This window comes from Oncorhynchus nerka, linkage group LG6, assembly GCF_034236695.1.
Source record: "Oncorhynchus nerka isolate Pitt River linkage group LG6, Oner_Uvic_2.0, whole genome shotgun sequence".
Classification (NCBI taxonomy): domain Eukaryota; kingdom Metazoa; phylum Chordata; class Actinopteri; order Salmoniformes; family Salmonidae; genus Oncorhynchus; species Oncorhynchus nerka.
Window position 1 is genome coordinate 50,567,815 of NC_088401.1, and position 25,545 is coordinate 50,593,359.

Consider the following 25,545-nt stretch of genomic DNA (forward strand, 5'->3'; position numbering starts at 1 on the left):
GAGAGAGCCCAGCAGCAGCAGAAGAAGCTTGTTGGCAGTTAAACAGACATCTACCCCCCTCCCCTTCATCCCCGTAACACCTAACACCCCCATCCTCTCTCCTCCCTGCTTCTCACTCCCTGGCCCATCTTTGTCTCCGGGTGACGGATGATGTTGTAACTGGGGAGTGTGTGTGTGTGTGTGTGTTTGTTTTGTTGTGTGTGTGTGTTCCGTTGCCGGTTTGCCGTTGATGATTATCGATGTTGTTTTTGCTCAACGTTGCCGTGGGTGAGTCATCAGTCAGCCGTGGCCCTTAGCTGCCTGGTATTGTGGGTGAATGGGGGAGAGGAGCGGGTAGAATAGCGGGGAGCTTGACGTGGCGCGACACGGCTCAGCCTGGACACTCCTCCCATATTGATTATTGTGGCATTGATTAATTCCCCCAGGGCTCCGGGCACCCTGCAGCCGATGGCCAACTGTCACTGTACCCAGAGTCACCAACCACCACACACTGCATTAATACAGGGAGAGAGGGAGTGGAGGGGAGAGAGGAAGAGGGGGAGGGCGAGATGGAAGGGAGGGGAGAGAGAGAGAGGGAGGGGAGAGATAGAGAGGAAGGGAGGGAGGGAGTGATGGAAGGGAGGGGAGAGAGGGAGAGGGAGGGGGGAGCGAGGGAGATAGAGAGGAAGGGAGGGAGGGAGTGAGGGTAAGGGCAATGTAGAGAGTAGGGGGAGAGATTAAAGAAAATTGTTGATGGAGAGAGAGAGCGAGAGAGAGAGAGGATGACAGGGATAGTGGGGCAGATAGCGTGACGAGAGAGAGCGAGAGAGAGAGAGATTGACCTCTGTGTTTGTTAGCTGGATAGATACACACAAAGTTCATGTATATATTATCAAGCCCTAATCATTCCTCATACCATCAGCTGACCTTTGACTCTCTCTATGCCCGTCACCCTGCATAAAAACACAATTCCAAGGTTCCCTGTTTGACTGCCTTGTTTATCTGTTTATTTATTAATTCATTCCATCTCAATCCAGAGACTCAGCCCTAATTGAGGGCTGACTCTCGTTTTAATTAAGATGTATTTGGCATTGTAAATGTAGGCCTGTTTGTGGTGGGAGCATTTAGGCCAGTGAAATATGCAGGAGGGAAAATTATACATTTATACCAGCTAATGGCTTCTGGTCTGCTATCACTGCCTCCCAATACATATTTAATCTACCTGCCTGCCTCCCACCATTCACTGGGGACACACTGAGTGACAGGGGAGAGATGGAATAGTGTGCGTGTGACTGGGGGGATATATTTATGTGTATGTGATTTTGCAATGTGTGTGTGTTTCTTGGGCTGGTTGTCTCTGTCCTAGGGTTGATGACACACAGTTGGACCCATGGACCGCAGGTAACATTTGAACAGATTGGATTTTCTCCCCTCTAGATTTATTTGACATATGTTCCATGGATTAAGGAGCCTGCAGGCAGATACTGTACACACGTACACAAGCACGCACATACACACATGCATATATATACACACACACACACACACACACACACACACACACGTGTTTCATAAGGGTTAATCTGGTTCTGGTTTCCCCATAATTAAATTACATTCACGAGAAGCATTACGGCACAATTTAGCCAAATTATTCTGACGTCAGACAGTCACAGTGACAGATTGAGCACATCAATACTGGATGAGATGGTAGAAAAAAAAACTGAGAGATTAGGGAAAAAGACAAAATGAAATAACTAGTCTTGTTTTTTATTTGTCTAAGGAAGGAGAATGTGGAAAATAGTTTCCTAGGGTTAGAAGCTTGAAATGTAGATTGATATAAAGTGGCGTCAGCAGTGGATACATAGGAAGAGAAGATAGAGAGAAGAGAGTGAAAGGATGATAGATCCTCCTGAAGTTTAGTTTCCCTACATTGTTGCTCAGCTGCCCGCAGCCATGTTCTGTAAGCTCGCAATAAGTCACTCAGCCACGGAGCAGGAGGGGAGGGCCGAGACAGGAGGAAGGTTGAAGTCGCCAAGTACCAAGAGCGGTGAGCCATCATCAGGAAATGAGCTTACCAAGGTGTCAAGCTCATTGAGTAACTCTCCAAGGACACCTGGGGGTCGATAGATGACAACAATGTTAAGCTTGAGTGGACAAGTGACAGTGACAGCATGGAATTCAAATGAGCAGATGGACAGGTGAGAGAGGGAGAAAAGACACATCTCCTATTAGGAGAAATGAGTAGCTCTGTGCCACCACAGGGATAACCAGATGCTCTCAGACTTTGAGAGAAAACGTAGTCAGATGAAGAGCGGGCAGCTGGACTAGCAGTGTTCTCTGGGGGATCCATGGCTCGGGCAAAAAAGGGACTGAAGGGCAGCATAAGCTGAGATGAACTCAGCGTTCTTGTTCGCAGATCAGCAGTTCAAACCGCTGCCAGAGACCAGGAATTCCACATGGGTTGTGCGTGCAGGATACACTAAATTAGAACGGTTGCAGCCAAGAGGTGGGGAGCGTCTATATAGCCTGTAGGGAGAGGAGAAGATAGGTATGGAAAACACACACATAGTTGTCAAAGATACAAAATAACAGAATCGGACAATTTCTTGGGGTCTGTCCTCCCGAAGTTGTTGACTGTTTTTTGTGCTTGCCAGTTAGCTAGCAGATCTCAGCTGTTAGCAGTCAATGGCTAGCAGTTTCTTACAGGCGATAAAAAACCGGATGATTGCATCATTCTTTTGAGTCTTTACTGAATTATTTAGTGTAACATATTAAACATTAAACCTCATAACTAAGTCATGGTAACCTTGTAAACAATTCATTTAGACTGGATGTTTATTTTAAACAGCCGTTTATTTGCTGAAATGTGTGCCGTGGCTCGGCTATTAAAAGGCACAGGCGGCTATTTAAGACTTTCAATATTACGGTATACAAAATCCAACGGTATGTAGCTAGATAGTTCAGTCCTCCAGTGTGTTATCGAGGGTAAATATGAGCCATTCCAATTGTTGGCTATACATTGTTTTGCAGCAATTATACCTACATTACAAAACGTTTCAATGCTCCTTATAGGACACATCACTGCAATCTATACTCCTCTGGTCATCTCTGTAAACTGGTCATCTCTGTAAACTGGTCATCTCTGTAAACTGGTCATCTCTGTAAACTGGTCATCTCTGTAAACTGGTCATCTCTGTAAACTGGTCATCTGTAAACTGGTCATCTTTGTAAACTGGTCATCTCTGTAAACTGGTCATCTCTGTAAACTGGTCATCTCTGTAAACTGGTCATCTCTGTATACCCATCGCAAGACCCACCGGTTGATGCTTATTTATGAAACCCTCGTAGGCCTCACTCCCCCCATCTGAGATATCTACTGTAGCCCTCATCCTCCACATATAACACCAGTTCTGCCAGTCACATTCTGTTAAAGGTCCCCAAAGCACACACATCCCTGGGTCGCTCCTCTTTTCAGTTCGCTGCAGCTAGAAACTGGAAGGTCCCAGCAGGAGGCCTTTTGCCTTTTGGCAGGGCGTCATTGCAAATAAGAATTTGTTCTTTAACAGACTTGCCTAGTTAAATAAAGGTGAAATAATATATATACTGTATATACAAGAAGAAATGTAGCCCCAATATTTCAATTTCCCAACAGACAAAATCGTGGAGATGGATGGATATATATTGACACACCCAATGACATGATAGCGCATACATGATCCCAGAATGGCATCAGTTTATCACAGGACCACAGCATAGGGTTCCATTGTGCTTTTTGTAACTCCCACAGAGATGTGACTTTTCTGGTTACATTTACATTCCTTCTGGCAGGAGTGTAGTAAGTCCTATGAACAATCTCAAATTGCAGTAGTTTATGTCTTATTTTGCAGGAGCAGGTATGACATTTTCACATGTCCGTGACCAGTGGTTCTCTTCAATTTCTTCCTTATAAGTTCTGAACCATCAGGCAGAGTTTCAGTCAACACTTTATATAATTTGGCATAGCAGCTTCTTTCAGTATTTTTGTCTATGCCAGATACCTTCGGTTCATCCAGATTCTGTGGAAGAACGTAAAGAAATCGGCTTTGGATAATCCACATCTTCCTTGTAATTGATTGAATGACAGCAGAGGTCCGTCATAGTACACGTGTTCAAAATGTATTATGCCACTTTGGAACCAGGACTTAAAGGTGTTTTCATTGAGCACTTGAGATAAGGTGGGGTTATTCCAAATAGGGGTATTTAGCGATATCGGTTATTTCCACCTCATGAAGGGATGTACATTTTCCCAAATACGAATGGAATTGAGAATCATTGCATTGTCAGCTTTTTTTGCTCTTCAACGCCTTGGACCCGAAGTAGTTTTTAGATCATAAGGTATTACACTCATGGCTTCGATTCCCCTCCATGCACAAGGATAGTCTGCTGTCCATTGTTTAAGTGAAACCAGTTGAGCAGCCCAGTAATACAGCTTCATTTGAGGTAGTCCAAGACCTTCAGCTTTACAGGGTAAGTGTAAAACAGTCCATTCCAGACGAAGTTTGAGAGCAGGCCATTTATTATATTAAAAAAGTTAGATAGAATTGAAACTGGCATGGCCTGGAATTAAATAAATTAACCATCGCAACATGTTCATTTTGAGAAATAGGGAGAGATCTCCATCTTTGAACATCAGATTCAATCTTTTTTATTAACTGAAATAATGCCCATTTTCCTTTTTCTCCCAACTGACTTTGAATCCTTATACAGTAGTAAAATAAATGACAGAGAATGTTCTGGTACAGATAAATAAATTAAAATGCCATCTGGATATGTTGCAGGTCCCAGTTTTGGGACTGGTGCAGCAGATAATAGTTCCTGTAACACAGGATAAATGATGAAACAGGAGAACGTGGCTTCTCTTTCAAAGGTTCTCAATTCTTTTATTCAACAGTGCAAATGGTCTTTTTATGTCTTTTCGTTGTATTTTTTAAGGGTATTTAATAATTTGTCTCATAAATCCCTGACATTATTATTTCATAAACATATCAAAAATACATCAATTTACACATAACAAATATTATATTGCAATCCAATTCACATCCTAAAATTCTTTACATTCATGCCCTTAACACATTTACTCTTAATTTGAATTAAAATCAAATCAAGGTTTATATGTCATGTGCGCCGAATACAACAGGTGTAAACCTTACAGTGAAATGCTTGCTTACAGGCTCTAACCAATGGTGCCAAAAAAGGTATGTGTGTGTGTGTGTGTGTCTGTGTGTGTGTAGGTAAGTAAAGAAATAAAACAACAGTAGAAAGACATTTGAAAAAAGAGTAGCAAGGCTATATACAGACACCTGTTAGTCAGGCTTATTGAGGTAGTATGTACATGTAGGTATCGTTAAAGTGACTGTGCATATATGATGAACAGAGAGTAGCAGAAGCGTAAAATGAGACCTGTTTAGGTCGTAAAAGATTCACCTGTTTAGGTTATAATAATATAGTTCACTGTTGCCCACTATAGCCCCATAAGACATTCTAAAACATGAAAGCCTTTAAAGACTGGTGTAACTCATTAGAAGTTACTTTATACCCATGCTCAAAATAAATTCACACAGTGTAATGCTAATTATTGGAAAACGACTGAACAAGCTAGCATAGAGCTAACCGAAGCTAGCAACCAACTGACCGGAGCTATTAAACAGCTAACCGGAGCTAGCCAAAAGCTAACCGGAGCTAGCCAATAGCTAGCAGCTTTTCTAACTTTTACAGTACAACAATTACAAAGTTCTTAAACATCACAGTTGCCAACATTAAATTCTCTAAAACTCACAGACCAGGCAAGGAGGCCATTAATCAGAGAGGCAACAAAGAGACCAAAGATAACCCTGAAGGAGCTGCAAAGCTCCACAGTGGAGATTGGAGTTTCTGTCCATAGGACCACTTTAAGCCGTACACTCCCCAGAGCAGGGCTTTATGGAAAAGTGGCCAAAAAAAAGGCCATTGCTTAAAGAAAAAACAAGCAAACACGTTTGGGGTGTTCACCAAATGGCACGTGGGAAACTCCCCAAACATATGGAAGAAGGTACTCTGGTCAGATATGACTAAAATGTAGCTTTTTGGACATCATGAAAACGCTATGTCTGGCGCAAACCCAACCCCACAGTGAAGCATGCTGGTGGCAGCGTCATGCTGTGGGGATGTTTTTCATCGGCAGGGACTGTCAATTGGTTAGAATTGAAGGAATGATGGATGGCGCTAAAAACAGGGAAATTCTTGAGGGAAACATGTTTCAGTCTTCCAGAGATTTGAGACTGGGACGGCGGTTCACCTTCCAGCAGGACAATGACCCTAAGCATACTGCTAAAGCAACACGAGTGGTTTAAGGGGAAACATTTAATTGTCTTGGAATAGCCTAGTCGAAGCCTAGACCTCAATCCAATTGAGAATCTGTGGAATGACTTAAAGATTGCTGTACACCAGCGGAACTCATCCAACCTGAAGGAGCTGGAGCAGTTTTGCCTTGAAGAATGAGCAAAAATCCCAGTGGCTAGCTTATAGAGACATACCCCAAGACTCTTGCATCTGTAATTGCTGCAGAAGGTGTCTCTACAAAGTATTGACTTTTGGGGGGGGGGGGTATTTATGCAAGCTCACTTTTTCTGTTCTTTTGTCAAATTTCTTATTTTTCACGATAAAAATATTTTGCACCTTCAAAGTGGTAGGCACTTTGTGGTAGGCAATCAAATGGTAGGCAATCAAATGAAACAAATAGTTAGTGCTTCAACTTGTTCCTCAACTATTCCCTACCAGTGAATTAAGGAAGTTCTGACAAAGTTTAAGGATATTTTTCAACTAAAGTAAAGGACAGTAATGTTAGGAGTAAAGTAGGAAGTCCAGAATTCGATAGGCAGTCAGTTAATGTGTCATGAAAGGAGTGGGGATATTTGGCCTGGAAAAGCAGTTTTATACTCTGACTGAATGGGAGCTAATAATTTAGGTTTTTACCCCGCTAGTCAAGACCGAGTAAACATGTATCTGACACTGAGACAAGACTAAGACACTCATGTGGTCCAGAGACCAGACTCGAGACCAAGACTGGTCTCGAGTACTACAACACTGCCTTCGACCATACCCAGTTCAACGGCACTTCAATATTTTCTCTTGCCCGTTGACCCTCTGAATGGCACACATACACAATCCATGTCTCAGCTGTCTCAAGGTTTAAAAATCCTTTAACCTGTCTCCTCCCCTTCATCTACACTGATTGAAGTGGAATTAACAAGTGACATCAATAAGGGTCAAAGTCTGTGTCTATGGAAAGAGCAGGTGTTCTTAATGTTTTGAACACTCAGTGTACATGCGTGCTATATAGTATTCTGTACTGCTATTGGTAGGTAGTCATAGCAGAGTGAACTCAGCATTCCATATATTCAGCATAGTAAACAATATTACAGATATGTGATTGGCACATATTCACCCATCTGTTCCATAGAAAATTTGGATAACCTTTATGCTACTGAATCTGGAGTGGTGTGTGAGTGTCTGTGGGTGTGGGTGGGTGTGGGTGTGTGGGTGTGTGTGTGTGTGTGGGTGGGTGTGTGTGTGGGTGTGGGTGTGTGTGTTTGAATGCCCATGTTGGTATGAGACCATATGTGGGTGGGTGGCAGGTGGTTCAGTCCTTGATGTCCCCAGCTACAGATTCATCTGTGAAAAAGGCAGATTAGAAGTCAGTCAGAGATATTAATCAGATATTAATCAAAGATATTTATCATAAACAGAGCAATTATACGTCTGTCCCTGCAGGGCTTTATCTTATGAAAGAAACCACAATAATATCTACCATATTATTATAATAAGTATGGTAGTCATGCCTGATGTGTGTGTGTGTGTGTGTGTGTGTGTGTGTGTGTGTGGTGTTTGAATGCCCATGTTGGTATGAGACCATACCTACAGTATGTGTATTTTGATTCTATACATGAGTAATGCATATGAGCACCCCAAACGAAAACAGCTAGAACTAGCAGCATATACTGTGGGGTTCTACCTGATCTTCCCAAATCATATTTGATCACAGCTCTGAACCCATCCCAAATGCAATGATTAGTTACTATGGAAACGGTTGGGTGATGAATTTGGGAGTGTGTGAGGGTGGGGGGTGGGGGGGGGGGGTGGAGAAGTAAGAATAGAGTTTTGTCATTCTGGGAAATGTGCCAGCCCAAGCAGCGCAAGCCTCTCTCTATACCTATACACAAGGGAATTGAGTTCGGAAACACTGGAAGTGTGCACAGTCTTCACAAACAAACTGTATATGTCCCAACTCAAAAATCTTGCTTCTTGCACGGCATGTGAATGTTTTAAAGATATTATTTTGACTATTGGTCAGTCACTGGGATCTGATTGTAATACCAGCCACACAACACGATAAAGTTAAGACTATTCTGACACTGACAGAACTTTGTCGGAACCTACGGCCCGCCACGTAGTGTTACTTAATCAGCAGATGTAGACCCTGTCACACTGAACGAGACAAAACCTACCAATTTGTTTGGGATGGCAAACTCATGGCATAAAATGGCTAAAATCGTACAGTCTGTGGGTGGGGTTTGAGGAAGAGGACAGACACGGCATAATGACAAATAAATCAGTCACTTAATCCAGAACTCTCTGTCTATCCACTTATCAGTCCAACAAACCAGACAGACAGAAGGACACAGTCAGAGTGAGTTAGCCTATCACCAGTCCTCTCCGCCCTGTACATTTAACAGTTTGTTCCAGGGTTGGTCTCCCCTATTACCATCTCATTCTCCCCTTCTCAATCTGACTTTGAGCCAGGGATGACAACTAACCATAGAGAGAGAGGAGGGGAGGGGAGGAATAGTAATTGAAATGGCACCTTATTACCATGCTAGATAGTTTATTGTGTTGGCTGTGACTCGGTGGCGTGAAATGAAAAATGGAAAGGAGCTTTTCAGCTGGCTGCTGATTTATCATGGCTGTTACCACCACTGCCCGCCAGCCAGAGATGGCTGTCCATTTCTACTTAATTAGACATACACAAGCACTACCCACACGCACATCGTGTATGCGCGCGCGCACACACACACACACACACACACACACACACACACACACGAATACACACACACACACACACGAATACACAAAAACGGAGACTAACAGAGTAAACACCAGTTTTAGAACTGAATAAAGATGAGTACTTCAGGCTATGTGTACGTGTCTGTGTGTCTAACAGGGTGATGCTCAATTTAGAATTGAATAGATAATGCCTCAAATTCCAATTCAATTCTTGAATTTGAATTGAATTGCTGAATTGAAGTAGTAGACAGGATACAGAATTGCAAATCGAATTTGAATGAAAGGAAATATAATTAAACTCAGTGAAATTCAAATGCCTATTATATTCTATATTAGGTATAGTCTATACAAATGTACCACAGGAGGTCGGCGGGAACTTAATTGGGGAGGGCAGCTCGATTCCATGTGTTTGAAGCCATTCCACTTACTGGATTTTTTTCTTCAGAAGAGCAGCCCGGGCTCTCTACCAGGTACGGCGAAAGAGGCAGACGAACATCTGGGCAGACGAACATCTGGGCACAGGGTATGCTGACTTCTTGCTCAAGGAAGAGAAGGGGCTGATATCCCAAGGAACACTCGAAGGGCGAGAGACCAGTGGCCGAGCAGGGAAGGGTGTTACGGACATATTCCACCCACACAAGTTACTTGCTCCAGGTGGTAGGGTTGGCGGAGACGAGGCAACGAAGAGCCGCCTCCAGGTTGTGAGATTGGCCGTTAGATTGGGGGTGAAAATCAGAGGACAGGCTGGCCGACAACCCAATGAGGGTGCAGAACGCCTTACAGAACGAGAACTGAGGACCATGGATCCATGGATCCGGAAGACTCCTGCACCATGGGCTGAGCTATCTCCTTGGCTGAGGGTAACTTGGGAAGGAGAATAAAATGGGCAGCTTTAGAAAACCTATCCACCAACGTCAGGTCAATGGTGTTGCCATCTGACGGAGGAAGACCAGTAACAAAGTCCAAGGATATATGGGAAAAGGGGCGGTGAGGAAGAGGGAGTGGATGAAGAAGACCAGCCAGAGCTTATTTTGTGCACACACAAGTGCAGGTGGCGATAAATGAGGAGACATCAGGAACCATGGAAGGCCACCAAAAGTATCATCAAATGAAAGCCAGGGTCCAACGGGAGCCTGGGGGGCAGGTCTCGAGGAATGTGCCCATTCCAGGACCAGGGAACAGGAAGAGTCCGGGAAAAACATCCGGTTAGCCTTACGGACCAGGCTCTCTATACCCCAGACGAGTGCAGCCTCCAGACAGGAGGTAGAGAGGATGGTCTCGGGGTCAGACGGGGTAACAACGGGGCTATTCAAATTTGAGAGTGCATCAGGCTTCACATTCTTGGACCACGTTGGGCCCTGAATAGAGCTGAGGCACTTGACGGTGTGGAGATATTCCAGGTTCTTATGGTCAGTCTACACTAAGAATGGGCGTTCCGCTCCTTCCAACCAGTGCCTCCACTTCTCCAATGCCCTCTTGACGGAGGGGAGTTCTCGACGTGGAGGACATGCTCTTGAGTTGAACGGGAAGACAAGGATGTCGTCGAGGTAGACAAGCACTAACCGGTACAGCATGCCCCGGAGCACATCGTTGACCAGGGCCTGGAACACAGCAGGAGTGTTTGTCAGTCCAAATGGCATAACCAAGTACTCATAGTGCCTACTAGCCATGTTAAAGGCTGTCTTCCACTTGTCTCCTTCCCGTATCCAAACCAGATGGTTCCGAAGGTCCATCTTTGAGAAGACGGTCACACCCTGAAGAGGTTCGAAAGCCGAGGAGATGAGTGGTAGAGGGTAGCGTTTTTTAACTGTGATGTCTTTAAGGCCCCGGTAGTCGATACATGGGCTCAGGGCTTTGTCCTTCTTCTCTACAAAGAAGAGCGGGAGAGGCAGATGAATGAACACTCCCTACCGTGCAGTCTGCCACACTATGGTAGCTTCCGTGCAGCCTTTCTCCCGGACAACGGAAAATCAAACACCTTCCTAACCTCCGCCACAAACTCCTCCAGAGTGAGGCAAACGGTGGATTGTTGCTCCCACACCGCTGTCACCCAAGCGAGAGCCCCCCTGGACATCAGCGTAATAAGATACGCTATCTTCGAGTGATCCGAGGGAAACGAAGAGGACTGCAGCTCGAAGATGAGGGAGCACTGGTAGAGAAACACTTAGCATGTTTCGGGATAGGCTGGAGAGAAGTGCCACTGGTAGCGGGGTTACTGAGAGTCTGGGGGTTACCATAGAGGCTGATATCAGGGTTATTGAGAGTCTGGGGGGTTACTGTAGAGGCTTGGTGTCTAGTAGAATATCCACGGAATTGCTCCAGCAATGCACTGAAAATGCAGTCGTGGCATTCTGCCAAGTTCTGGAGTCCTTCCTTAAGGTTTTGAAGTAACTCCTTGTGTCTTCCAATGGAGGCTCCTTGGGAGGAGACAGTGTTGCGGAGCTGGTCCGGGTCTGCTGGATCAGTCAGGGCCAGTTCGTACTATCACAGCTCAGGCTGAGACCCAGATGCAGACACAGCAGGCGAAAGGTAGGTCGTAATCCAAATCAGAGTCAGGCAGGTACAGAACGGCAGGATCAGGGTCAGGACAGGCAGAGAGGTCAGAACTGGGAAGACTAGGAACAACTAAAATTAGAGCACAGGAAACACGGGAACACGCTGGTAGGACTTGATGGGACAAGACGAACAGACAAACAGAAAACGCAGTAATAAATGCACAGGGAATCATTTTTTATTGATTTTATTTCACCTTTATTTAACCAGGTAGGCCAGTTGAGAACAAGTTCTCATTTACAACTGCGACCTGGCCAAGATAAAGCAAATCAGTGCGACACAAACAACAACACAGAGTTACACATGGAATAAACAAACGTACAGTCAAGAACACAATAGAAAAAGTCTATATACAGTGTGTGCAAATGGCATGAGGAGATAAGGCAATAAATAGGCCATAGTAGCGTAATTACAATTTAGCAAATTAACACTGTAGTGATAGATGTGCAGATGATGATGTGCAAGTAGAAATACTGGTGTGCAAAAGAGCAAAAAAGTCAATCAAAACAATATGGGGATGAGGTAGGTAGATTGGATGGGCTATTTACAGATGGGCTGTGTACAGCTGCAGCGATCGGTTAGCTGCTCAGAAAGCTGATGTTTAAAGTTAGTGAGGGAGATATAAGTCTCCAACTTCAGCCATTTTTGCAATTCGTTCCAGTCATAATGGGTGAAGATAGGAGATACCTGGTGGGGGGTGGAGACAAGCACAAAGACAGGTGAAACAGATCAGGGTGTGACAGATATGCTGTATTCTGACCTGTCAGATTCAATGAAACTCTCATGTTCTGCGTGGAAATGATTTTAATTGCACTGCGTTAAATTCCACTTTCTGTCACTCAAACTCAAATGATCCTGTGGGGTGTATCCAATTTGAGTTTTAATTCCAAAATTCTGAATTGAGCACAACCCTGGTGTGTACTTGGTGGGTGAAGATTAGAAATGGTCTCCTCTAGCCAAAGTTGAGCATTTCAATTGATCTCATTTCATTTTATCTCACAAGACCTGTTGTTCACCATCCAATCCCTTTATATGTGTCTTGGTGAAATACATATGGGGCCTTTTGTGTCTCACTACACTCTCACACACTCACACACAGTTGAAGTGGCCTGGCCTTGAAAATGGCTTGCTGTGTAATTTTGTTATTTTGGTTTTGGCTGGTACAGTAACACTGATTGGAGAACCTGGCAGCACTTTAAAAAAAATATTTGAGCTCCTTCTCACCCCCCCATCCCATCTCTGCCTCTCACCTGTGTTTAATACATGTTGTCTCAGTCTGTTTCATGTCCCCATGACATACTGCTGTCCTGTCCAGGAGGTGTGCTTGTACATCAAGCTGCTTCACGTTGCAGAAACACGAGATATACTCGTGCTCTATGGGCCATTCTGGCTTGGACAAGGCTAACTTACTTACTATTTCATGGATCACCAGCCACCTGGGTTGTATTGTAGCCCAATATTGTAGCCCGAAGTACTTCAGTTTGGCTTGGAGATGTTTACAAAAGAAGAGATTCGACACTATGCCTTATCTCTTACTCTCGCTGTTCACATAAACAGTAGCAGTTTCCGTTGTTCTTTCTCCATGTATCTCCCTCGGTTTATGCCGTCTTTCTGTGTATCACTGAGCTGTGTTCTTTTCTTTTGGCAGTGTCCTCCATCGCTCCCCCCCCTCCTCTCGCCTCCTCTTCCTCTTTCTTAACCCTGTCTCCCCTCTCCTCTCCTCCCTCTCCCTTATCCCTCTCCCACCTGTCCTCTCTCTCTTTCTCAGTGCAGTGATTGAGTGCTAGGTCTGACCCAGTCTGTCTCAGCAGGCCTTGCCTACTCTCTGTTAATAATGACTCTAACGAGATTCTGCCTAAATGAGCTTTTAATGTGCTGAGTCTACCTGCGGCTAGTGAGAGAGCGAGAGAGAGAGAGAGAGAGAGAAGGAGGTGAGGAAAAATAGCGAGGGAGTAGAGAGGGGAGAGTATTGACTTTAAGTGTTGTGTGTGGTTGTGCAGTTTTAGACTCCCTGCATACTGCATGTGTACTGTTGTTTGACCATCCACGTGTGTGTGTGTGTGTGCATGCTTGAGTTGTCTGTCCATGTGGATGGAACTTGACCATCCTGAACATGTGTTGTGTCCTTCAGAGTGCCGGGACATCCTGCTACCCATGATGCTTCGGGAGCTAAGCGAAACGCTGAAGGACATGGGTCAGGGGCCTCATGACGACCGGAGGAACAGCGTGGAGCTGCTCAACAACATCCTGGAGGTCCTCAGCAGAGACAATGTGGTGAGACACACACAGCCTATCAGAACACAGCTTACTGATACACTGACCAATCAGAGAGCACCATGCTTGGATATAGTCTGAGCTTAAAGGACAATTCCACCTAAAAACTATCTTTTGGTATTTGTTTTATTAGTCCATTGTTGATATAGTCCCACAATGTTTTGCATGTCAGCATTCAGGTTTTCAAGAGGGTATGCTGCATTTATGTATTTTGAAAGTTGTTGCTCCTCCTTTGATCCTTTGACTCTTACTTTCCCCGTTCCGACACAGCCCTCCCCTCCCCCTCTGTGGCTGAGTAGCTTACAGCATGCTCACAGAACAGGGTTGCGGGCAGCTGAGCGAAAATGGAGGAAAAATTAACCTCCGCAGGACCTATCATCCTTTCACTCCCTCTGCTTTACCTTCTCTTCCTCTGTATCTGCTGCTAGAGCCACTTTTTACCCCCTTTTTCTCCCTAATTTCGTGGTATCCAATTGTTAGTAGTTACTATCTTGTCTCATCGCTACAACTCCCGTAAGGGCTCGGGAGAGACGAAGGTCGAAAGCCATGCGTCCTCCGAAACACAACCCAACCAAGCCACACTGCTTCTTAACACAGCGCGCATCCAACCCGAAAACCAGCCGCACCAATGTGTCAGAGGAAACACTGTGCACTTGGCGAACTGGTTAGCACACACTGCGCGCGGCCTGCCACAGGAGTCGCTAGTGCGCGATGAGACATGGATTTCCCTACCGGCCAAACCCTCCCTAACCCAGACGACGCTAAGCCAATTGTGCGTCTCCCCATGGACCTCCCGGTCGCGGCCGGCTGCGACAGAGCCTGGGCTCGAACCCAGGGTCTCTGGTGGCACAGCAGTGCCCTAGGCCACTGCGCCACCCACTGAGTCCATTGGTCCCACTCGCACAGAACTATTCTACGCCTTGACCTCTTTCTCTCCAGATGAAATCCTGCGACTAGTGATTCCAGCGACGTGACAACCTGCCCACTCGACCCCATCCCTTCCTCCCTTCTCCAGACCATCTCTGGAGACCTTCTCCCATCCCTTCCTCCCTTCTCCAGACCATCTCTGGAGACCTTCTCCCATCCCTTCCTCCCTTCTCCAGACCATCTCTGGAGACCTTCTCCCATTCCTTACTTCTCACATCAACTCATCCCTTATCACTGGCTGTGCCACCTCTGACTTCAAGTTGGCCAGAGTCGCTCCCCTCCTCAAGAAACCAACCCTTGACCCCTCTGACGTCAAAAACTACATACCCGTATCCCTTCTTTCTTTTCTTTCCAAAACACTTGAATGTGCTGTCTATGACCAACTTTCTCCCTATCGCTCTCAGAGTGATGTTGTAGCGGTATTTATTAGAGAGGGGTAAAGAAAGATTTTGTTCGGGCGCCAGGCAGGTATTAACCATGCCGAAAGGAAAAGAGTAGAATAGAGAGAGTACCACTACCAGACCCACACACATCAGCAGAAGAGACTGCCTAGAGTGTAGCCTGTTTACCAGATAGCCAGTGGAGAGAAAAGAGAATACACACAATATAAAACCCACATCACAGCACAGGGGTAACCCAAACAAGAATACCTCATACAATAATACTAATACTAATAATGGCAGAGCAATTCAACAGCAACTTCATACAAGAACGAACCCAGTCATCAACATAGGATTTACAATAATCTGTATTATTTTCTAGTGGATGAGTGCAGAGGGTATGAATGTGGGGGGTGTTCATCGACACAACAAAGGCCTTAAAAATGTCCAGAGTCTTCTCGGCCACATGTCAATAGTACACCCCAGCTCAATACAGTTCACATAATATACAACTTGCAAGCAACCTACTAAAATGTCCATCCAAATACTTCTGGCAGGGAAATAATAGTCCAGCTCTAATGAACTTCAATGGGAAGTGCATTTAAAAAATAGAGAGTCTGTTGCAGGGTAAAGCACTGGAATGAGAGGGAAGAGAAAGAGAGAGAAAAAGATCAATCTTAGCTGTGGTCTTCAGGCCTGCCGGTGTCTGACTGTCCGATGGTTTGTTGGTTTGTTTGTTAAAGCTTCGCAACAATGTTGCTACTAATCCAATCGATCCATAACGGGTCCCAAACAAAAACAACCACGATCTAAAGCGATCACACCGATGATTGAGATAAATACTTTATAAACTACAAACGCTGAAAACAAACAACTTCTGCAGCACAGCACACACAATCAAACTGTCGCGCCACCCAAGAGCTCCTCCCCAAAGAGCTGAACGAGCTCTCTTTATCTCCTCCTTCCTTACTGCTTATGCGCTCTTAAAGTGGCAGCGCACGGTGAAGGCTCCGAGCAGATTTCGCCACAATGTTCTTGACCCTAACCAGTCGGACTTCAAGACGGCTCACTTAACCTCATAGTCCGCCCCATCCCGCATGCGGTATCGTTACTACAGCCTCAAGCTCATTACCATAACGCAACGTTAGCGATTTCTAAAAATCGCAAATGAAATGAAATAAATATGCCTGCTCTCAAGCTTATCCTTTTCTTAACAATCCTGTCGTCTCAGATTTTCAAAATATGCTTTTGAACCAGAGAAAATCAATAATTTGTGTAAGAGTGGTGATAGCTAGCTTAGCATTTAGCGTTAGCATTTAGCACGCAACATATTCACAAAAACCAGCCAAGGAATCAAATAAAATAATTTACCTTTGAAGAACTTCAGATGTTTCAATGAGGAGACTCTCAGTTACATAGCAGATGTCCAGTTTTTCCTGAAAGATTCTTGTGTAGGACACATCGTTCCGTTTTGTTACTATGCATTTGGCTACCGAAACTAACCGAAAATTCAGTCACCTACACGTCGAACTTTTTTCCGAAATAACTCCATAATATCGACTGAAACATGGAAAACGTTGTTTGAATCAATCCTGAAGGTGGTTTGTCATATATCTCTCCATTGAAACCCCAGTCCTTGAAGCAAGCTTTGTTCCCTGAATGGAAAAATACTGGGAGCTGACTTTTGCGCACCAATTGCCACGCAGACACCAAGCGGGACACTTGGCAATTGTAGTCTCTTATGGTCAATCTTCCAATGATATGCCTACAAATACGTCACAATGCTGCAGAGACCTTGGGGAAACAAGACAAAGTGTCCGTTCATTCCTGTCGCATTCACAGCCATATAAGGCGATCATGGAAAACATAGCCTCAGAAATCCTGTTCATTTCCTGGTCGGTCAAACATCTTGGTTTTGCCCGAAGCATTTGTTCTAGGGCACTCACAGTGAAAATCTTTGCAGTTCTGGAAACGTAAGAGTGTCTTCTTTCCAAAACTATCCATTCCAAGCATATTCGAGCATCTTTTCGTGACAAAATATTGCGCTTAAAACGGGCACGTCTTTTTATCCAAAAATGAAATACTGCCCCTATAGGACTAACAGGTTAACTGACTTTGCTGAAAACGTGTTTGCTGTGATACGTGGTTGTCTCAAACTAGCTATTTTAAGATGAATGCATTAACTGTAAGTCGCTCTGGATAAGAGTGTCTGCCACATGACTCAAATGTAAATGTAAAAGGGCGTTACAACTTAAATGTCATTGATTGGTACTGATTCATCAGAAAGCTTCATTCTGGGGCACTTACCAATCACACACATGGTGACATAGTGTTTAGTAGATCAATCACTGAGCTCACCTGCTGACACGTACGTTGTACAACCTGTTATCCAACGCACCCACCCACCCACAAAGTGAAAAACAAACACACATCTTCAATATCCTACAGCGGCTTGTTAATTGCTTAAGCAATTTGTTGACAGCCCACAGCCTTTGAAGGGAAGTTATGACTGTTTTCCCTTTATTTACTTTGTTGGCACTAATGAATCCTGAGAAAATATGGAGAGAGTGAGAGGGGCCGGGGGAGAAGGAGAGGGAGAGAAGGAAATAGAAAGAGAGGGACATGGAGGGACGGATAAGCAAATTAACTTAAAGGGAGTTTGAGGGTGAATTGTGACTTTACATCAGAGACAGACAGAGGTAGCCTAGAGGTATGGTATGTGTTCCGGGTTTAGAGCCTCTCTGCCTCTAGCAGTTTAATTAATCTACTGCGTTGAATCCCTTAAGTCTTAGCCAGTCCTGGCTTTCGTGCGCTTGGGAGAGCTTTACAACATATGGAGTGATTATTTTTCCGTCCCAGACGCAACCGTGCCAATATAAAATCTCCCCACCCCTGTGTATCAACACTCAGATTACAGACAAGTCAATCTGCCTGGTGTCTCACAGACAAAAAGAGCAAATATGAGGGATTAGATCTGTGAGTGAGAAAGAGGGGGGGGGGGGGGATAATATATTAAACCACAATTCATAGAGAGATGAAGAGAGGGATTATGGGGTGGATAAAATTGAATACTTATAGATGGAAGAGAGAGAAAGAGTACGGAAGGCGGAAGAGTGATCCATCACAGAAAAAGAGAAAAACAATTTGCAAGGAGAGAAGACAAACGATGGAGGAGAGAGAAGGTATCGCCAGGGGTTTGCATAGTTCCGCGTGCTCCATTTCATTTACACAGTCTCTCTTCGGTCTCCTCTCTCGCCCCCTCTATTTTTCATCTCTCTCCTCTCCTTCTCCTCTCACCATCTCTCCCCTCTCTTTGCCTCCTCCCTCCATCTGTCCATACCTATTTCCCCTCTGTCTCTCTCGTTCCATCTCCATCTCTTTCCTCTCCCTCTTCTCTCTCTCATCACCTCAATCTCTCTCCTCTAGATGCTTCCTCACTGCGCTGCAGACTGAGTGATTGCAATGGGGATTTAGAGGGTACCTGATTAAGTTGTCACGCCAAACATTTCTTTGATCTAGAGAGGGGAGAGGCCGATGCAAATGTCCTGGGGAATAACACACTGTGTGTGTGTGTGGGTGCACGTGAGTGTGCTTGGGTGTGATGCTGCAGGAGGGGTTGTGAGAAAGAGTTTGTTTGAGGAAGAGGAAGCATTGTGTGCCTCTGATTTACTGAGGCGAGGGTGTCTGTGTGTGCTTGTCAACGTGAGTGTGGGTTTGGGGGAGAGAGACGATACAAAAACAATGCAATCAGATTTAGTCATTCAGTTATAGGCACAGCTGCTTCTATCAAACCTGCGTGTGTGTGTGTGTGATGACACTCTACCTCCGCTCTGTTTACCTTGACTGTATCCAGTGACTCAAGTCAGAAATGTTAATTTCATTTAATCATGCCTGCCTGCCCCAAATCAATCCCTTTAAATCATGCATATACATGACAGGCCACACACACTGTGATGACACACACCCACATCCTTGCCATTATTTATTCAATTATTCTTCCTCTCTCTTTTGGCACATACACACTGTGGATATGGCTAGAACTAGTTTGGGTAGAACCGTTTTTAAGGCCTGATTCATACGGTCTCCTCTGAATAGGTGATGTTGAGATGTGTCTGTTACTTGAACTCTGTGAAGCATATATTTGGGCTGCAATCTGAGGTACAGTTAACTCTAATGAACTTATTCTCTGCAACAGAGGTAACTATTAGTCTTCCTTTCGTCTGGCGGTCCTCATGAGAGCCAGTTTCCTCATAGCTCTTGATGGTTTCTGTGACTGCACCTGAAGAAACTTTCAAAGTAATTGACATTTTCCAGATTGACTGACCTTCATGTCTTAAAGTAATGATGGACTGATGTTTCTCTTTGCTTATTTGAGCTGTTCTTTCCATAATATGGACTTGGTCTTTTAGCAAATAGGGATATCTTCTGTATACCACCCCTACCTTGTCACAACACATCTGATTGGCTCAAACAGAAATTCCACAAATTAACTTTTAACAAGGGACACCTGTTAATTGAAATGCATTCCAGGTGACTACCTCATGAAGCTAGTTGAGAGAATGCCAATAGTGTGCAAAGCTGCCATCAAGGCAAAGGGTGGCTACTTTTAAGAATCTCAAATATGAAATATATTTTTTGTTTAACACTTTTTTGGTTACTGCATGATTCCATATGTGTTATTTAATAGTTTGGATTATTCTACAATGTAGAAAATTGTAAAAAAAATAAAGAAAAACCCTTGAATGAGTAGGTGTGTCCAAACTTTTGGCTGGTACTGTATATACTGAACAAAAATATAAATGTGACATGCAACAATTTCATTGATTTTACTGACTTACAGTTCATGTGAGGAAAGCTATGGATTTCAAATGACTGGGAATCTAGACATGTATATGTTGGTCAAAGATACCTTTAAAAAAAAAATAGGCCTCACAATGGGCCTCAGGATCTCATCATGCTATTTCTTTGCCTTCAAATTACCATTGATTACATGCAATTGTGTTGTTTGTCCTTAGATTATGCCTGCCCATACGATAACCCTACCGCCATCATGGGGCCCACACACGCGGTCTGCAGTTGTGAGGCCAGTTGGATGTAGTGCCAAATTCTTTACAACGAAGTTGGAGGCGTCTTATAGTAGAGTATACTGACCAATCGGAATCCACGCTTCAAGATGGTTTTGATCACGTGGACTGGGATATGTTCCGGGTAGCTTCTGAGAATAACATTAATATACTGATATGGTGACTGAGTTTTATCAGGAAGTGTATAGGAGATGTTGTACCCACTGTGACTATTAAAACCTACACTAACTAGAAACCGTGGATAGATGGCAGCATTTGTGCAAAACTGAAAGCGCGAACCATCGCATTTAATCATGGCAAGGTGACTGGGAATATGGCAGAATACAAAACAGTGTAGTTATTCCCTCTGCAAGGCAATCAAACAGGCAAAACGTCAGTATAGAGACAAAGTGGAGTCGCAATTCAACGACTCAGACAAGAGACTTATGTGGCAGGGTCGACAGACAATCACTTACTGCGAAAGGAAAATCAGCCACGTCGCGGACACCGAAGTCTTGCTTCTGGACAAGTTAAACACCTTCTTTGCCCACTTTGAGGATAACACATTGCTACCAAGGACTGTGGGCTCTCCTTCTCCGTGGCCGACGTGAGTAAGACATTTAAGCGTGTTAACCCTCGCAAGGCTGCCGGCCCAAACGGCATCCCCAGCCGCGTCCTCAGAGCATGCGCAGACCAGCTGGCTGGTGTGTTTACGGACATTTTCAATCTCTCCCTATCCCAGTCTGCTGTCCCCACATGCTTCACGAGGGCCACCATTGTTCCTGTACCCAAGAAAGCAAAGGTAACTGAACTAAACGATTAGCTTACCTGTCACCCTAGACGCATTTCAATTTGCTTACCTCCCCAATAGACCCACAGACTATGCAATCGCCATCGCACTGCACACTGTCCTATTCCATCTGGACAAGAGGAACACCTATGTAAGAATGCTGTTCATTGACTATAGCTCAGCATCCAACACCATAGTACCCTCCAAGCTCATCATTAAGCTCGAAGACCTGGGTCTGAGCCCCGCCCTGTGCAGCTGGATCCTGGACTTCCTGACGGGATCTGGGAGTGTGGTGCCAGGAAAATAGCCTCTCACTCAACGTCAACAAAACAAAGGAGATGATCGTGGACTTCAGGAAACAGCAGAGAGAGCACACCCCCTATGCACATCAACGTACCACAATGGAGAAGGTGGAAAGCTTCCTCGGCGTGGAAAGTTCCTCATCGTACACATCACTGACAAACTGAAATTGTCCACCCACACAGACAGTGTGGCGAAGAAGGCGCAACAGTGCCTCTTCAACCTTAGGAGACTGTAGAAATTTGTCTTGGCACCTAAAACCACCTCACAAACTTTTACAGATGCACAATTGAGAGCATCCTGTCGGGCTGTATCACTGCCTGGTACGGCAACTGCACCACTCGCAGCCACAGGGCTCTCCAGAGGGTAGTGCAGTCTGCCCAATGCATCACATTGGGCAGACAGTGGCTAAACGACCTGCCCTCCAGGACACCTACAACACCCAATGTCACAGGAAGGACAAGATCATCGAGGACAACAATCATCCGAGCCACTGCCTGTTCACCCCGTTATCATCCAGAAGGCGAGGTCAGTACAGGTGCATCAAAGCTGGGACCGAGAGACTGAAAAAAAGGCCATCAGACTGTTAAATAGCCATCACTAGCACATTAGAGACTGCTGCCTTATATACATAGACTTAAAATCACTGGCCACTTTAATGGAACACTAGTCACTTTAATAATGCTTACATTTTTTTTTTTACATACTCATATGTATATACTGTATTCTATTATATTCTACTGTATCTTAGTCTATGCCGCTCTGACATTGCTCATCCATTTAATTATATATTCTTATATATTAATTTACTTCGATTTGTGTGAATTGGGTATATGTTGTGAAACTGTTAGATATTACTGCACTGTCGGAGCTAGAAACACAAGCATTTCGCTACACCCACAATTACAGCTGCTCAGCACGTGTATGTGACCAATAAAACATTTGATTTGAAGTAACATGTAAAGTGTTGGTCCCATGTTTTTTTTTTGTTTAGTTTTTTTAAACTCTTGAAAGTTGTAATCGTAGAATGCACAAGGTGCAATTTCGAAAATTGGGTAGTGCGTCATCGGTTCCTCTTGTCATGTCAGTCATTGTGGACCTTAGAGAGCTATGTATAACTTGTCAGAAATGTCCAGATCAACTAGCCCATGTCAGCTAACAGGTTTTTAGCTAGGTTGATGTTAGCCCATAAGTGTTTGAGTCACTCACATGTCACATGAATACACATTAGACATGGCAACATGTATAGAATTGCAAGAAAATTAGCTTTAAAACAGCTAAATGTTTCTCTGAGCCCCATGACAAAATGTGTAGAATTGCAGGTAATACGCTTTAAACCTGCAAAATGTTCTCTCCGCCAACAAGAGGGGTGTGAACGGTTTGTGTCATGAACAGTGCTTGTGCCCATAGAAATCGACATGGCGCGTGCAGGTGGGGAACTTGATGTTTCCCAATGCTGGAAGGGGGGGCGGGCCTGAGGGAAAAAGTTTGGGAACCCCTAGATATAAGTAACAGTCAGAAATGTGCGGTGACAGGGGCTGTTACTGACTTTATTATTGTTCCTTTGGGGACATTTTGTATCGGGGGACAGTGAATTACTTTGGCGAGGCACAGAGAGAGAAAACGGAGTTGGGGAATTTTCTTTGGCAGAGATCTTAAAAAAAAAAGGGCCGATGAACAATGGTAGTGAGCGCAGTTTAGGGCATGCATATGATTCTATCCAAGAAACTGACAGGAAAGTGTCTTTTTGGTCCAACTGATTCATGACCCTGCTTTCTCTCTCTCTCTCTCTCTCTCTCTCTCTCTCTCTCTCTCTCTCTCTCTCTCTCTCTCTCTCTTTCTCTCTCTCTCTGTGTCTCTTTCTCTTTTCTTTTTTCTCTCTTTCTCAGGGTGAAACATTCCAGCATATTCAGGACATTGTGGCCAGTCTCCTCAGGACCATCAACCGTACGGTCATTACCATGGGCCGTGAGCATGCCCTGATTGTGAGTAATCCAAATGACCCTCCTAAGCGTTAGCCCCACTGGTGACCAGCCCACCATGCTCCTGGAGAGATTACACATATGCAGGGTTTTGCTCCAAACAAGCTGGCTTGGGTTCCCATACTGGCTTCCCAAGTCTCAATCCTACCTCCTACTGTAAGTTTTGCACATATAGATAATCTTGAACAGGCCTGGGTAAAGGCCGGCCCGGGGGGGGGGGCGTATGTGGCCCGCAACCTGATTCAATACGGCCCGCGGAATCATGCTCAGATCTCGTAAAGAATTTGCGATAGCAAAGTTGTGAAAAACGTATTTGATATTGGATGAGAGCAGTGATGCATGTGACACGGCGCAGTTGTTGATATTCTTACGAGGCAAAACCCCAGACTTTGAAATGACAGAGGAGCTTGCTTCAGTGCAGTCAATGAAGAGCACAACTACCGGGAAATATATTATTGGAGGAGTTTAATAAGTGTGTGGCAAAGCTGGGACTGAGTTTTGAAAAGTTATCCAATGTGACCACTGATGGGTGCCCGAAAAAACGTTGGGCCTTTTGAAAAGGATTCAAGATCAAGTAGCTGAGCTGAACCCAGATCAGAAAATTATTTTCTTGCGTTGCAATATTCATCAGGAGGTGCTCTGTAAATGTGTTCTGAAAATGAGCCATGTTGTGGATACAGTCACTAAAGTGGTAAACTTCATAAGAGCAAAATCTTTAAACCACAGACAGTTTGTCTCACTGTTGGAAGAGACAGAGTCGTGTCATGCAGATCTCCCCTACCACACAAATGTGAAATGGTTGAATTTGGAGAAGGTGCTTAAAAGGGTGTGGGACCTGAAGGGTGTGGGACATGAGTTTTTGCAAATGAAAGGAAAATATGTGGATTTCCCTCAACTGCAAGATAAAGAATGGTTGGTTGATTTTGCCTTCACTGTGGACATCATGGCCCTCAGGAATGAACTGAATTCCAAACGACAAGGGAAGGGTCTTTTTGCACATCAGATGTACAGCCTTGTCAAAGCCTTCAAGGGAAATGACTCCTCCTGACCCGCCAAGTAGAAGACAACAATCTCACCCACTTTCAGACACTACTAGTCTGTTCCCTATCAGATGACCAGCGGGAGAAGTATACATCGCTGCTGCGTGCTTCGAACAGTGAGTTGTCTCGTCGTTTTTGACAATTTCAGAGTGTTGGAAAAGGACATGCTGTTGGTTTCCTCTCCTTTCACCTTCAACGTGGAAAACGCTCCCACTGACCTGGAACTTGAGCGTATCGAGCTTCAGTCTGATGCAGTGATTGGAGAGCTGTTCAAAACAATGTCCCTGACGAGGTTCTAATGCATCTCTCGATGAACAAAACTTTCCAAAGATTAGGAGACCTGCTCAGAAGATGTTAGTACTGTTTGGGTCATCCTATGTATGTGAACAGACATTTTCAGTGATGAAATATAACAAGTCAAGGCACAGATCGTCTCTTACTGACTCTCACCTCTCAGCAATCCTGCTCATTAGCGACGTCAGAAACTATACCTGACTTCACTGCTCTAGTCAATGCCTATCAGTACTCCTCACACTGATTGAATAGTTTAAATGTAATGTTGAGCGCTCTCTCTGTCTTGTGTGTTTGTGCATACCCGTTAACAAGGGTTCTGTCCGTGGTGCTGAATGCACAGTGTACTTTCCCCTGCCCGTAGTTCGTTACACGCTTAATAATGAAAATACTTACCAAAAGGAGAACATGGAAGTGGTTTATTTCTGTACATGTTAAAAAGTCAAATAAGTAGCATATCTGGATGTGATTTACAGTAGCTATATCTGTCAACACAGTCATACACATGATGTTTAACCCTGTAATATGGTTCTGGCCCGCGATGGCAATAATATATTCTAATGTGGCCCCTCCATGGAAAATAATTGCCCCACTGCTCCTCGATCGCAGAGTACCGCCGCACACTGGCTGCTTTCTAAATCCTTCTCTTCAGTCCTTTTAGTGTTTCACAAATTGTTATTTGTGTCCTGCTGGTGGGTTGTGGCCAATTCAGTTTGGGCCACGGCTTAAAATTGGGTTCTGGCTAAAAATGATGGAGTTGTTTACTTAGTGTTTACTTGAAGGGAGACGAGCAATTCCCCCCCTCCCCCAAGCTATAGGAGGGTCTAAAACACAGGAAGTATTTGGGAAACTACTGATTGTTTCAGTCTGTAGACTTTCTTTCAG

At 44.5% G+C, this 25,545-nt stretch overlaps 1 protein-coding gene across 1 annotated transcript in view; it reads left to right on the top strand.

Annotated features, from left to right (window-relative positions):
• The window catches only part of LOC115130563 (dedicator of cytokinesis protein 2-like), a 181,136-nt gene that overhangs the window by 47,409 nt on the left and 108,182 nt on the right, over nt 1-25,545 (top strand). Inside the window, exons 25-26 of the mRNA XM_029661828.2 lie at nt 13,745-13,887; nt 23,237-23,332. Of these exons, the coding sequence (XP_029517688.2) occupies nt 13,745-13,887; nt 23,237-23,332 (239 nt within the window). The remainder of the gene's footprint in view (nt 1-13,744; nt 13,888-23,236; nt 23,333-25,545) is intronic.